This window comes from Pagrus pagrus, assembly GCF_965226575.1.
Source record: "Pagrus pagrus genome assembly, chromosome: 3".
NCBI classification, from domain to species: Eukaryota; Metazoa; Chordata; class Actinopteri; order Spariformes; family Sparidae; genus Pagrus; species Pagrus pagrus.
The window spans coordinates 16,955,731-16,969,846 of NC_140187.1; the positions used below are offsets into that span (position 1 = coordinate 16,955,731).

The window sequence follows — 14,116 nt, forward strand, 5'->3', positions numbered from 1 at the left end:
CCTGACTTTAACCTCTTCAAACCCTTGAATGAATGAGGATGAATTTGAACACCAACAGCAAACCAGGCCTTTAGTGCCTTTACCTCTCCGATCTTGTGGCTACTCAAGAGCGAATCACTGCAGCCAATGTTGAAACAAATCCAGTGGAAAGCCTTCCTTGAAGAGTGGAGGCTATTATAACAGCACATACATGTTCAAACACACAGTCTATCAAACTTAAAGCAATGTTATGTAGAAATTGACCTTTTTTGTTATTTGATTAAGGTCAAGAAGTTGGATAATATTGTTATAATGTGAAATAAAAAATCGTAACAATGACATCAAATGACCCATGTTTTATTGACTTCAGTTTATTAGATAATTAGAATGTAAACACATTGTTTCACATCTTAATTTGCCCAAATCCATGTCACAGGTTCATTAAAGTGCCAAAATTTAAAAACGGCTTCACAGAATAAAAATGAAACTAAATATCACATGATAAATGACCAGAAAGACTAATAATGTGTTTTTCATACCACTATAAATAATCGAGTCAAGCAGCATGGCTTTTAAGAATGAACTGCATCCAATTAAGTCCAAGATCATACTTTTTCCCCATTCAGTTCATAACAGTGACTCTGCCTGCACAAAACTGCAGGCCCTAAACCATTAAGTAGTTCACATTATATGTAACACTGCTTCATAAACAACACTTCATTGTCTGAGCTCTTTCCTTCCCTTTTACATAACTGATAATACTCTTCACTGTGGCAGAATGTTTTTCTTCATTAAACATGAGGCTGAGTTGAATCACTCAAAGTCATCCAGGAGTATTGATCTTCGCCATGGCCTGCTTCATCGTGTCTCTCGCAAGAGCGTAGCGCTTCACAATCTGCCGTATGTGCTCCTCTTCCTCGCGCTTCAGGATCCGCAGGAAGTTGCACAACTCAGGAAAACTAAATGCATCCCACTGTGGAGAAGAGACATTTCTCATTAAAAGCAGCGGTATGTATCAGCTTTTTATCAGCATATATTATAAGTTTATCGTATGAATGAATCCTCAGAGACGAATGGAAACTTACATTCACGTCCCCTGTGTTATTCTCTTTCAAAACCAGACTCAAGACTTTCTCACTGGGGCCAGCACACAAGCGCAGGTAGAGGGGACGCTCGTCGTCTGACAGTTTACGCATGCACACTAAGGGAAAAAAAAAATTCAGCACTTAAAAATGTCACATTTAACTGTTTGGTTTTTGCACATTATTGAGGATTCTACCTTGACTTTGTCTCTCAGAGCGTTCAAACAGGGCAAACTTGGCTGGGTTGTCCACCACCGTGAACTTGTTGAGCAACGCCTCGATGACTTCTCGCACACGCGTTTGGGAGCTTATATGCAGGTGCTTGGCAGTGTCTTTGGGGAGGTAGAAAGACGTCCGCCGTTTCAGCAGTCTGCCCCGCTGATCCTCCTCCTGTGACGCGCAGAGGCTCTGACGAGGAGGGAGGGAGATGGGACGGACTAACTGAAAGTGGACCTTGATGAAACCAGTGTAGGACCCATCTTTATTCTGCAAGGTAGACAGAGTTAGTTTGCAAGAATGTAAGAAATGGACTCAATATTAAAAAAGTCGGCAAACTATTACAAATGAAAATACAGTCACTCACGACCACCATGTAGAGATTGCTGTTGGTCTGTGCATTATACTCCTTAACCTTGTGTTGAATCTCACTAACAGTCAGCTTCTGTTTACCCCAGTCGATCTGTTCATCCTAAAAAAAGAAAAGAGGAGCGAGTTCAGCAAATAGGTCACATACTGTCAGCAGAAAGCTTGTCCTCACAAGTGACAGGGAGCAGATGAATGCAAATAAAAGTAAAATGAATTCAAGCTCTTTGGCTGTAGCTAGAGAAAGACATGATTTAACTTAGTTAACCAAACAGAAAGTAAAAACAGCCGTGTGCCTATAGGACTGATGAGTCCCACATCCTCACCGCTGATCTTCTGACCTTGCGAAAGAAAGACGTACGTGCAGTAAAATAAACTTCCAGCTCCGAGCTGCTGCTGTCCTCCTCACTTGCTATTCTTCCCCAGGTCATCTCCAAGCTTCAGGTGTTGTTTTATCATCAACAGTCATGTGTTAGAAATTTCTCAGCCCTGCTCTGTCTCTGTCTTCTGTCTGGAGACATCTGATGCTACCAACAGCTCCTTTGACCTCAGCATTTCCATTTGCTCCTCCCCGACAATAAAAACCTCACAAAAGGGCCAGTCCCAGGGAGATCTGCTGGAATTATCCTGATATTTCATCCAATGTTGTAGTTGACGTTAGGACAGGACAATACGATATATATCGTTATCGTGATATGAGACTATGTATTGTCTTAGATTTTAATAAATGTTGTCTTTTCCTGGTTTTAAAAGCTGCTTCATAGTAAAGTGACGTCCTGTTCTGAACTCATCAGACTGTTCCACTTGTTTTAATACTTTACCCCCTTAGTCATTATGTTCACATTACTGATGATTATCTATCAGAAATGTCATTGTATTAGTATTTTGTGAAAGTAACAACAAGTCATCCGCACAATATTGTTGCAACATCGATATCAAAGTACAGCCTATTTGGTTAAAAATGTTGTGATGTTTGATCCTAACATTGATGAAGTGCTTATGAGGAGATTTCAAAATATGAAGGTATGTATTGTGTATCACGATATGGCCTTAAAGTTCAATTATATTATTTTAAAGTCATATCGTCCAGCTTTAGTTGATGTGGACAGTTTCCTATCATATATAATTAACCACAGCTTTACTTTTGAGAAATTCAGCCCCCAAGTTTGAAAGAAAACACCAAAAGTCCTCTCTTAGATGCCCCAATGGTAGATAAGACAGTCTAAAGTGCCCTTCAAGTGAACAAAGGTTGTAAAGTGCCCTCACTATAAATATATCACTTCTTTCTGTGTGCAGGTGCCCCTCTGCATACTTGTGGTGCCCTTTTATTACAACCTAATGGAATATCCCTTTGGACATGGACTTTGAACCTCACCTTTACTTGTCTGATAACTTGTGCTGGTAGTCTGAGATTCATTTTTGTGGGAGTGAAATAAAGACAGCTGTTTTATTGTGAGGTTGTTAAGTCACCCCCTCCCCTCTGCTCTCTCCTAAATTACTTTCTGTATGAATGCCTTGACAGTGAGGAGGTAATAAAACCAGTGTCTCTGAGGACATATGGCACACGGATGAACAGCAGTGGACGATCTGTTAGCCTCCATCTGCTTTGACATAGCCACCTTCACAATTAATTAAATAATGCTAATTTAAAAAAATAATAAATTAATCCCATGAAGGCTGCGTTGTGATTGTTTTTTTCTTGTTCCTCACCACATTTGTGTCCGTCTCGATGGAGTCGACAGAGAAATCCTCCTGGTCTGTTAACAAACTGTCATCTGTGCTGCAGTCCAGCTGGATGAAGGGTCGGCAGCGGTGGTGACAAGTGTAACTGCAGTCTGACAGACACAGAGAGAGAGAGAGAGAGAGAGCGTACTGTAAGCAACATGCCATAATGTTTGTACATCAAGTATAAAATAAAATTAGTGGTTTGACTTTTAATGGGAGATGACCTGTTTGTCTCATTCTGAGATGGGACAGAAAAGCCTGAAGTGAAAGGATAAAGATAAACATTCCCAGGAATGTGTCTGGTCAAACATGAAGCTCTCCAGAGCTTCCTACAGATTAGGACCGACTCTGTGATAAAGTTTCTCATGGATGGAAAAATAACACAAGCATCCTGCAGTCTGGTGGTACTCCGAGGTGTAGACTGTATCAGAGCCCTGTGAGCCCTGTGAGCCCTGTGAGCTGTGACCATGGAACTGACTTTATTTTATTGCAGAGCTGATTTCAGCTCTTGTTTGAGGGCATTTTAAGTTATTTTCTATTGAGGTTGATGTTTTTTTTATCTCAATTTCAGTCATTAAAAAAAAATGTTAATGATTTTATCTTCACACCAGCGTTATTGTGTAAGCGACTACAATCATTCACCATGACTGTTATTAAACCCATATGCGGGAATGATGATTCAGGACAGCCTGATGGACTGTATCACATTGTGTCTGATGCAACGCAGATTAGGTGGCTGGTTGTGTGTCTTTGCTTGTTAAGTCACTGGTTGCAGAGAAACATCTGCATCATGTACACACACACAATTTAATGGACAAGGCTGGTGTTATATTATATTCTTCTTTTCTTATTGCCAAAATCAACGATGTGTGAGTCCCACTAAACTCTAACTGTGAGCTCCCTCTAGTGGTACTTGGAGGGACCCCGCATTTTCTTGGATCGGTTTATTTAAGAGATAGATTTATTTTATAGTATCAAATGCTGCAATAATTAGGAATCAGAATACTTTTGACTAAATGAGAGAGAACTTTCTGGTCACCCCAGCCCATTTTTTATATTTTTTGATGGGATATTTTTGTCACCTCTACTGTCTGGATAATACAGTATCTATGTGAAACAAGCAGGCAAAACACATTCAAGAAGGGATCATGTGATTTTGGAGAGAGGTGTGTCTGGGCGCACCCATCAGAAAATCCCAAACACACCCTGTGCCACCCCACCCGAGCCTGGCAAGTCCACAAAAATCTCAAACCTGCGGAAATGCTCCGAGGCTTGTTGGATGACAAAGGAAAATAGCAAGGAGTGGTGGAGTAGCCTTGGATAATGTATCCATTTTTTGTTAACACTAATTTATGTTTTCCTCGTTATATTAATTGAAAAATATTATTACAATTAACACCAGCCAAGAGGAAAAAAGGCAGGGGCTCAAATCCCTTTTGGGGTCTATCTGTGCAAATGCCTGGTCTCCAGTATGTAATTTTATTTTTAAATATGGCTAAATAATTTTCCAAAACAGCTGGGCATTGTAGTTTTCTAGCAAATGTTAATCAAAGAGGAAAAAATAGTAGATTTATTGGGGACTATTTTCCGCCATGGATTAATACACAATCGGTCCACTCAAAATAAACTACAGCACCCATGTTGATGGTATTGAAGAAACTTGCCGCCCAGTGCAACAATTTGGCTTTTTGACGAGTCTTTCATCATTTTTTGAAAACAACAGAGGTCTGTGGTGATACTAGGAGCTGTAATATTCAAATGTTGCAGGTACTCACTGGTGCAGCGTAAACCTTGCTTATAAAGACCCCAGATGAATTCTCCACACAGGTCACACCAGGTGAGATGGGCTTGACCGTAGGGCTGGAAGTCATGACCCACTGCAGCCTCTCCCGTCTGGCCCCAGGGTGCCTCGATTCTGACGCTGTCTCCGACCAGACGGACGACATGGAAGTGGCTCGGCTGCCCTGGGTTCACAGGTGGTGGGGCTGTGCGGGCCGCAGGTGCAGCCAGCTCAATGGGATCATTTACACTGAGGTCCTTCAGCTCAATCAGCTCACATTTAGACATCCTGTCCTTAATAGAGACGCTGACATGTCAGGTGAGCACTTGCTGTCCATGAGCTAGTATGGGTGTACATCCAGTCCTGACAGGAGACAGTGTTAATATGTGCACCTTTGCATCCTTACTGAGAAGTCAGGCTCTGATGAAATGAGGATCAGGTCCGTTTTTTGATTCAGTCACTTCCAGATCGTTTTGTTGTGCTGATGAACTGGTGGCTGCTCAGTCCTTAGGAGCTGCAAGACAGTTTGAAATCACTTTGTGTACAAATATACAAATAATATCACTTAAAGGAGACCTATTATGCCTTTCTGTTTTCCTCTCCTCCAGAGTTTTATATAGGTTCTTGTACATGTAAAAGGTCTTGAAAGTTAGAAAGTCCAGGGAGCACGTCTCAGAGAAAACACTGCTCCTGAAACGCCTTGTCAGTTGTCCCACCTTTAATTCTGTGAATTTGTGACATCACACTATGTCACCATGTCACACATTCAATGATGTATGCCTATATTCACGGTAGACGGGAAGTGAACTGGAAGCTGAAAACACGACAGAGCTGACCAGAGACATGGTGAGCAGTGCTGGCTCAGGCATGTGTGAGTGGACGAATCAGAGCAGACTGGGTAACCGGGAGGGGGGGGGCCTTAAAGAGACAGGAGCTGTTTCAGATGTGCAGATGTTTGGGTATGGGAGAAAACAGATGTAATTTGAGCATTACGGCATGTAAACCTATTCTAGTAGTGACCTAAAATAAAAACATGATTCTGAAAATGAACATAATATGTCTCCTTTAAAATCAAGGTCTATGTTGTATTAGAACATGTATGGGCTTCACAAATAAAAGATTAACGTTTGTTATCAGGATTCAAACGATTATAACCAATGTGGGTCAAAATGACTGGTAGCCTTTAATCCTGTCCAATCCCAAAACAACTCCTAATGTTCTTCTCTGTGTGACAGTGAAACAAAAAATCTGAATATTTTACACAAAACACTTTCACGAAGAAGTGGACCAAAACTGTTTGATCCATCAAATTCAGAAAGCGTAAAACTAATTTAAATAAAACCCAAATTATACCCAAATGGCACAATAGCGGAAGTAAAAAAGCTTACAGCCTTGGTTTTAAGATTTTAATCATATATCATGTATACATGTTACACCTCACACCACTGTACATTACTTGAATAAATGTACTTTGTTACTTTCCACCACTTCAATTTGCTGATACTGCTCTCATTTGATCAGATTTTGAATCCTGGCATTGTAATGGAGTACTTTTACAGTGTAGTATTCCCACCGTTATTGACGTAAACAGTGATTGAATGTAACTAAATAAATTTACTCAAGTACTGTAGCCTAATGAATACAAATTGTAGGTGCTTGTACTTAAATTGAATGCTTCCCCTTCCTGTTGCTTTATACTTGCACTCTACTAACATTTAGGGGGCAAATATTGTACTTTTACACCACTACATTTATTTGATAACTTTAATTACTAGTTACTTTGCAGATTACATTCTACATCAGAGGAAAATAGTAAATTAGTCTATTTTATTGGCAATCAGGTTATTAAAAAAAACACTGACAATGAGAAAAATGCTGAAGATGTGTAAAGAAGCAGGAAACAGAAAGACTTTAGTAAATCACATGTTGCTCAAAATTGTACAGTACTCGAGTAAATGTAATTCATTACTTGCCATCACTTCATTTTGCTGATACTACTGAATCCTGACCTTGTAACGGAGTACTTTTACAGTGTAACATTTCTACTGTCATGAAGTTAACAGTGATAACAAATGTGGGTCATAATTTACTTTGAATGTAACTAAGCTACAGTTAAATATTACTCAAGTACTGTGTTTAAGTAGATTTTTGAGGCATTTGCACATTTTCGGCTACTTTATACTTCCACCGCACTACATTTTGGAGGCAAATATTGTACCTTTACTCCACTACATTTATTTGATAGCTTTAGTTATTATATACTTTGCAGATTACACGCTACATCAGAGCCACAGTAGTACATTCATTAATTTTATTGCCATGATTTAAAAAAAACCCAACAACACTGATAATGAGAAAAACGCTAAATATCAGATCCGATAATCAGCCAGGCAGGTTATCAGATGACCTACACAGTGTATACGTACACATGTAATATATATGTATATTTTACTTTTACTTGTATTTAGGGTACTGTATATATAATGCCAGAAAATTACTTTTGACACTTGAATACATTTAGTATGAGATACTTTAAGACTTTTACTCAAGTACTATCCACATGTATGACTTTCACTTTTGCTTTTAGTAATATTATAACATGATATCTTTACTTTGACTCAAGTATCAAAAGAATCTGAACACTTCCTTCATCACTATTGACAAACTTTGTGTGAAAACAGACCTTATTTTCTAAACTTCTCCTCCAAACTGCAGAAGTGAACACATCCCTCTGGGGTGTCATCATTAGAATAAGTGTAAAACGTCCACAGGTCCATGAGAAACTTGCACTGTGACTTGAATACGAACAACCCGGGGCTCTATCTGCCAAGTGGGTCACCACACGGCGCAATTATCCACACAGGGCAACAAGAACACATTGTGACCGGGAGCATCCATGCATACTTGGCTCATTTGTCACAAATCATCCCCGTATGAGACCGAGAATAAGCATCTTGAGTTTTAAAGACAGCATTTTTAGATTATTCTTTAATCTGTTTTGTGTTGCAAACTGCAGCTCAGTCTGTGACGGGACAGCCCGGTTTAATCCTGTCCGAAACGGGACGACAAACTCTTCTGACAGTGACACCCAGGACAAATCTGTGGAGCTTCTGACAGACAAACCTTTAAAAAAAAAAAAAGGACCTTACCTCGTTTAATTCATCACCGCCTCTTCACTGAGAGGAGGTTTGGAGAGTGGACGCAGTTTGTCGGTTTGTATTAACATCGAGCTGTCCCCTCGGCCGACGCACGCACCTCAGTTTGCGCATGCACATTGTGAGTGTGGGATTACCGTCTAATCCCGTGTGTGTCTCACAGCATCCTGAGAGAGGCACCACAGGAGGAATCCCCTCTGATCGCACACTGCAGTAATGTAGCCTCATACATGGAGTTCATATTCTGCTTTTGTTTGGTGGGCTACCATTTTCTAATAATACATCTTTTATAAAGTATTTATAAACTGTAAATAGCTTTTTATTTAATGATTAATAACCTAACTCATGTCCCAGTGCTTTGAAGATGATAAATAAACCATGAATTAAAACTTCTGGGTTGCCAGGTTGTGAACAAACCCTTCATACTATTTTCTTTTTAAAATAGTGATTTTTAAAAGTGAAATATATCCGAATTTTAGTTTTAAAAATTAAAAAAATAGTCTTGTCTCCTTTAAACCTATTCAATTTTAGCTTACTTTCTTATTTCTTGACTTGTTTTAATGTTTTGTTTCTTGATGTCTTCCTACTCGTTTTTTTAATGTCTTTTAATGTCATTTCATGCCCCTGTAAAGCACTTTGAGTTGCCTTGTGTCTGAATTGTGTTTTTTTCTGCTGTAAGACTTTGAGGATAATAAAATTAAATATGAAAATTGAATGTTTGGCTGTAAATCGGAAAGGGCAAGTCTCACATCTCTATAGGATGTCCATTAAAAATCAAATCCACAACTTAGTCTGTAACATTTTAAGATCAAAAAGGGATTTAAATTGGTCAATAAAGTCTCAAAATTTCCTAATGATAATATTGAAGTGATCAATTTGAAACAGAGTCACTTTTCTCAAATGGCAGCTCTGTCAGTTTGGAATGAATAGACCGTTTAATGTTTAATTAAGGGCCATTTGGAAATGACTCATGAGGAAAAAGCCTCCAGGCTCAAATATGGAGGGTAGATGAAGAGGTCTTCTTACTCTTTACTGCAAATGTGCAACAAATGTGCCACAGCTGTATTAAAAACAAAGACATGTTTAAATTCATAGAATAAAACTTTAAGGCATATGTAGGCTGTTCTCTTATCAATATAGTGTCAGTATTGGCAGTTGGAAATGAGACTAAAAAAATATCAACTTTTCTTACAAATAGGACCTTTAAATTAGACATATTATGCTAATTTTCAGGTTTATCATTTTATTTGGGATTTTGGATTACAAAAACACATCAGTCTTCTCATACTGTCCAGTACTGCAGCACTGTTTTCCCCCTCTGTCTGAAACACTCTGTTTTAGCTCCTGTCTCTTCAAAGACCCTCCTCCTGATTACCCAGTCTCCTCTGATTGGTCAGCTCACACACGCCTGAGCCAGCACCACTAACAACAACAGAGCAGCTGTGCTAAATCAATTCTTATGTGCTGAACTAGCTGTGAGGCATTAATTATGCAACTGTATGACATGGTGATGTAATGTGATGTCACAAAGTCACAGAATTAAAGGCGGGACTACTGACGAGGTGTTTCAGGAGCAGTGTTTTCTGTGGGAGAGAGGAGCTTCTGTTGGTGCGGACTTTGACCTTTTTTACTTTCAAGATCTTTTACATGCACAAGGACAAATATAAAACGCTGGTGGAAGGAAAAGACAAAAAAGCTTTTTTTTTTAGTAACAGTTTTGGTTATATATTCCTATATTCTTGAGCTGCAGGACTTCTAGATGGGTGATGGGAAATGTTGTTGTCCTACCCCACCATAACTCAAAATACAAGCCTGTTTTGCTTTATCAACACAAATGTAAACATATGGCTTTAAAGTATGTCTAAAACTCATGCTCGCTCTTGCAAACTGCTATTCCTTCTATCAAGCACACTGTCTGTTCATAGGCCTGTAAGAAAGTTGCATAGTGCACCTTTAAATTCTGCATTCAGAATCTTACCCAACAACTTAAATAAAAGTGGAAAGTACTTTTAGCAAAATGTATTCAATGTAAACATACAACTCAGAAAAAACAAAACAATGCAAGTGTCGTGTAATTAGGCCTATAACTGAATTATTATGACCGATTATATAGTACTGGGCAGAGACATCTATAACAATGCATCATATTTATATAATTATCATATATTTTGTATAAACAATCTTAATCTGCAAAGTAACCAGTTTCCAGATGTCCTGATTATGTCTAATTTAGATGTTATATTTTAGTGCCACCATCTGGACAGTGCAAGTGCCAAGTCTGACTAATCTCAGAGAAAAAGAAACAAAGAAACAAAGAATAAACAGTGTACCAGTGGCAGTGATTATAAGACAGACATAGAAAGAGAGAGCGAGGCATGCACTGAATGACCATGTTGTTGTTCTCTCTTGCTGTGCCGGCTGCCCAGTGTGGAGGCCCTGCACAGTCACAAGCTTATTAGAGAGTAATTGGAGCACAATAACCTAAGAACAGCTGACCAGTCTGTCTGAGCTGCTGGATGTGGAATGGGTGGTGTACATCCTGAACCCGCCAGCTCAACCAACAACATGCACCCTAACAGATTTCACACTCACTGCAACCTTCAGCCCATCTGTGGTAGTTTAATTGAACGAGACAATAATATAAACAGTCACCCACATGGAAGAGAGTCTAACTTTCAGACTTCAAGCACAACTCTGTGTCTACAGCATCCTGAGTGAACCAGGAAAAAAACCCCCACAGGTTTCATGTGTGCCTGAAATCTTTCTAGAAGGCATCCACGTCAGCCAAGAGGAGAGTAGGTGCAATTCACCAAAATAAGAGGAGAAAGTTTCCGGGTATTCTGGTTTCAGAATAAAAGCGTGAAAAGTTAAACATTTAGAAACAGGTTTAACTAAAATATTTATTTGTATGAAACGAGCACTTGGACTCACAGCTACCATTATTCTTCATTTCTCACGCAAAAATGTTCTCTGTGCTGAATGACTAATGGTAAAATCACAGTCTAGAAGAAAAATAATGAGGGCTGAGGATTTTGTGTCATTGATCTCTTTCTGTTTCACATTCAAAAAGGATTTCCAGCCAAAATCTGGGAGAATGGAGAACTGAGACAATTGTCTGTAGGATTGTTTGGTTATAATTCATTTATTTAAAATGTATCATTTTGTCAAATTGATTAAGCATGTGAGTTAACACAAATCAACTGACACAAAACACGGCCCCTGATGTGGCAGTTGCTGCTTGGTTAGTCAAGATTCGAATGTACCACCATTAACATATAAGCTTTTGATTCAAAACTGAGAATAATTTAACCACAGAACAGGGCTGCCCAATGTATGAAAATAAATCAATAGGCTGATGTAGGATCTCCAATTATGAGTTTTTCTTCATAATCTGAGCACAGTGGGCAGTGATCATTTCTGTAGGAAGTCGCATTTTGAGGTTTCTATTATCTATATTATCAGAAATTTAAATATATTTCTATATTATTATTATTATTATCATTATTATTATTATTATTATTATTATTATTATTATATTTTCTATATAATATCCATAATATATAATATGTATTGGGCGACGATTAATTAGTAAAAGAACGCTTTATTCTGAAAAACCCAACAGGAAGTCCTGTTTTTCTGGCTGAAGCGTCATAACCACGTCGCGCCGGTGTATTCTTGATTACTAAACTAATTAATTAGACCTTCAAATAATGAGCTTGGCTTGCGTGGTCAGTATCAGTGTTGAGAACACGGTGACATGCTGAACTTTACATAACTTTATCTAAAGATATATTCAAAAACAGTCTGGGCAAGACAAAGTTCAGAGCTCTGACCAAAAACAGCCTGAACTTCCGTATTTTCTCTGCCAGTGCACTTTAGGTGAAAGCCTGACGTAGGTCGGTTAACGGTGAGCATCCTCGGCTGTCTGTAGCCTTTAACATGGTGTACAAAGAGAGTGAATCTGAGCCTCGGGTCTACGCTTATATCCGAGCAGGCTCTGCGGCGCTGACCCACATTATCTGCGCTGTCTTCACTGTGTTCATCGCAGTCGTGTCTCGACCTGGTTCAAGTGAGTGCTCTGCTGTTCAAACATCTCCACGTCACTGTCCTCGCTCGGGTAACATTTGTTTTGTTGACTTCATCTGTTTGTTCTGTTCCAGGTTTGTTTTCCTGGCATCCCTTCTTCATGACACTGGCGGTGAGTTGAAGCCTTCAAAATAAATCTTTTAAGTTCAATCAAAAACCCCTCCATATTCCATTTTCAGATCTGAAACAGGTAATCAATTGGTTTATCCACAGAAAACTGCCCCATATTCATTGGTTCCAGCTCCTCAGGTGTACAATTTCGACATGTTAACTTCGACATTTGATATTTGAAGAGATAAGATAAAACATTATTAGGTTAATTAATAGTTAAAGGAGACATATTGTGCTCATTTTCAAGTTGATAATTTTATTTTGGGTTACTACTAGAATATGTTTACATGCTTTAATGCTCTAAAATATATATTTTTTCTCATACTGTCCAGTGCCGCAGCACTGTATCCCCCCTCCATGAGAAACACTGTCTCTTTAAGGCCCCAACCCCCTCCCAAAGACCCAGTCTCCTCTGATTGGTCAGCTGACAGAGGCCTGAGCCAGCCATGCTAACAACAACAGAAGCAGCTGTGCTAAATCAATTCACTTGTGCCAAACTAGTCACTTGGCATGAATTATGCAAATATGTTGAATGGTGATGTAATGTGATGTCACAGAGTTACAGAATTAAAGGCAGGACTACTGACAAGATGTTTAGGAGCAGTGTTTTCTGTGGGAGAGAGGAGCTTCTGTTGGTGCCAACTTTGACCTCTTTAACTTTCAAGATATTTACATGCACAAGAACATATAAAACACAGAAGGAAAGGAAAAATAGCATAAGAGATCTTTTTACAATTTATAGACCAAGACATTAATCGACGAATCAAGAAAATCTAACAATAGTGACAATAATGGTGAGCATCAGCCCTGATTAGATTTCTTTTCTTTTCCACCAGTTCTCCTTCTTCATGACAGAAGCCATCCTCGTTTTCTCCCCCCATGGCTCACCCATCAAAAGGTTTTCACACAAGACAAAAGGCCGAGTTCACTGGGTCCTGCAGTGCCTCTGTGTGTCTTGTGCCCTCCTGGGTGTGGCAGCCATCTCTTACAACAAACACCTGAACGGTAAACCCCACTTCACCTCGTGGCACGGTCTGCTGGGCCTGCTCACAGTGTGTGTGGTGGGGTTGCAGTCGTTGGCAGCTGTGCCTCTCATCTACCACTCTCTGGCCAAAGGCTGGTCCCTGGCCAAACTCAAACGCTACCATGCAGCGTCTGGACTCGTCACATACCTGCTCGGCGGTGCCAGCCTGCTGCTCGGCCTCAGCTCGGCCTGGTTCGCTGCGTCTGTCAGGGAATACACCTGGTACCTGTCAGCACTCTGCCCTGCTCTCTCTGCCCTCATCATAATGAACCAAGTCACCAGTGCGTACATGGCTAAGAGACGGCTGCAGTCCTGACAGAAGACCCAATAGTGACACTATCACAAAACAACCACTGAATACTTGAGTTTTGCCTGTGAGATTTATATTTTCAATCAGTTTAATTTGTATAAAAGTGAAAAAGAAGTGATTTCTGCAGCTGTACGCCTTTTTGAAGGTCTTATTATTTCATGAAGCACCAGTGCCAAATAATGGATACTGAAATACTTTTCTTAACTTGCTTTTTGTACACAATATACACAGGACTGTAGCTATCATTGAGGACACTGAGGTCATGTCTACTTAATTTTTAAC

At 39.5% G+C, this 14,116-nt stretch overlaps 2 protein-coding genes across 2 annotated transcripts; one reads left to right on the forward strand and one right to left on the reverse strand.

Annotated features, from left to right (window-relative positions):
* Positions 1-343: 343 nt before the first annotated feature.
* Positions 344-8,402, reverse strand: rassf1 (Ras association domain family member 1). Its single transcript, XM_084348036.1, has 7 exons — positions 8,298-8,402; positions 5,144-5,662; positions 3,354-3,478; positions 1,645-1,749; positions 1,259-1,547; positions 1,065-1,180; positions 344-952 (listed from the first exon to the last, which is right to left on the reverse strand). The coding sequence occupies exons 2-7, from the start codon at positions 5,433-5,435 to the stop codon at positions 803-805; spliced, it is 1,077 nt and encodes a 358-aa protein (XP_084204162.1). The 5' UTR covers positions 5,436-5,662; positions 8,298-8,402; the 3' UTR covers positions 344-802.
* A 3,554-nt stretch (positions 8,403-11,956) lies between these two features.
* cyb561d2 (cytochrome b561 family, member D2) lies at positions 11,957-13,966 on the forward strand. Its single transcript, XM_084349355.1, has 3 exons — positions 11,957-12,372; positions 12,464-12,501; positions 13,337-13,966. The coding sequence occupies exons 1-3, from the start codon at positions 12,243-12,245 to the stop codon at positions 13,838-13,840; spliced, it is 672 nt and encodes a 223-aa protein (XP_084205481.1). The 5' UTR covers positions 11,957-12,242; the 3' UTR covers positions 13,841-13,966.
* The last annotated feature ends 150 nt before the right edge of the window (positions 13,967-14,116 follow it).

Bases quoted from the DNA above. Each gene is read 5' to 3' on its own strand.
- rassf1 (XM_084348036.1), bottom strand. From the start codon at position 5,435: ATGTCTAAATGTGAGCTGATTGAGCTGAAGGACCTCAGTGTAAATGAT. The intron at 3,479-5,143 runs GTGAGTACCTGC...TGTGTCTGTCAG, and splicing joins GCAAGGTTTACGCTGCACCA to ACTGCAGTTACACTTGTCAC. The intron at 1,548-1,644 runs GTGAGTGACTGT...TCTACCTTGCAG, and splicing joins GCAATCTCTACATGGTGGTC to AATAAAGATGGGTCCTACAC.
- cyb561d2 (XM_084349355.1), top strand. From the start codon at position 12,243: ATGGTGTACAAAGAGAGTGAATCTGAGCCTCGGGTCTACGCTTATATC. The intron at 12,373-12,463 runs GTGAGTGCTCTG...GTTCTGTTCCAG, and splicing joins CGTGTCTCGACCTGGTTCAA to GTTTGTTTTCCTGGCATCCC. The intron at 12,502-13,336 runs GTGAGTTGAAGC...CTTTTCCACCAG, and splicing joins CCTTCTTCATGACACTGGCG to TTCTCCTTCTTCATGACAGA.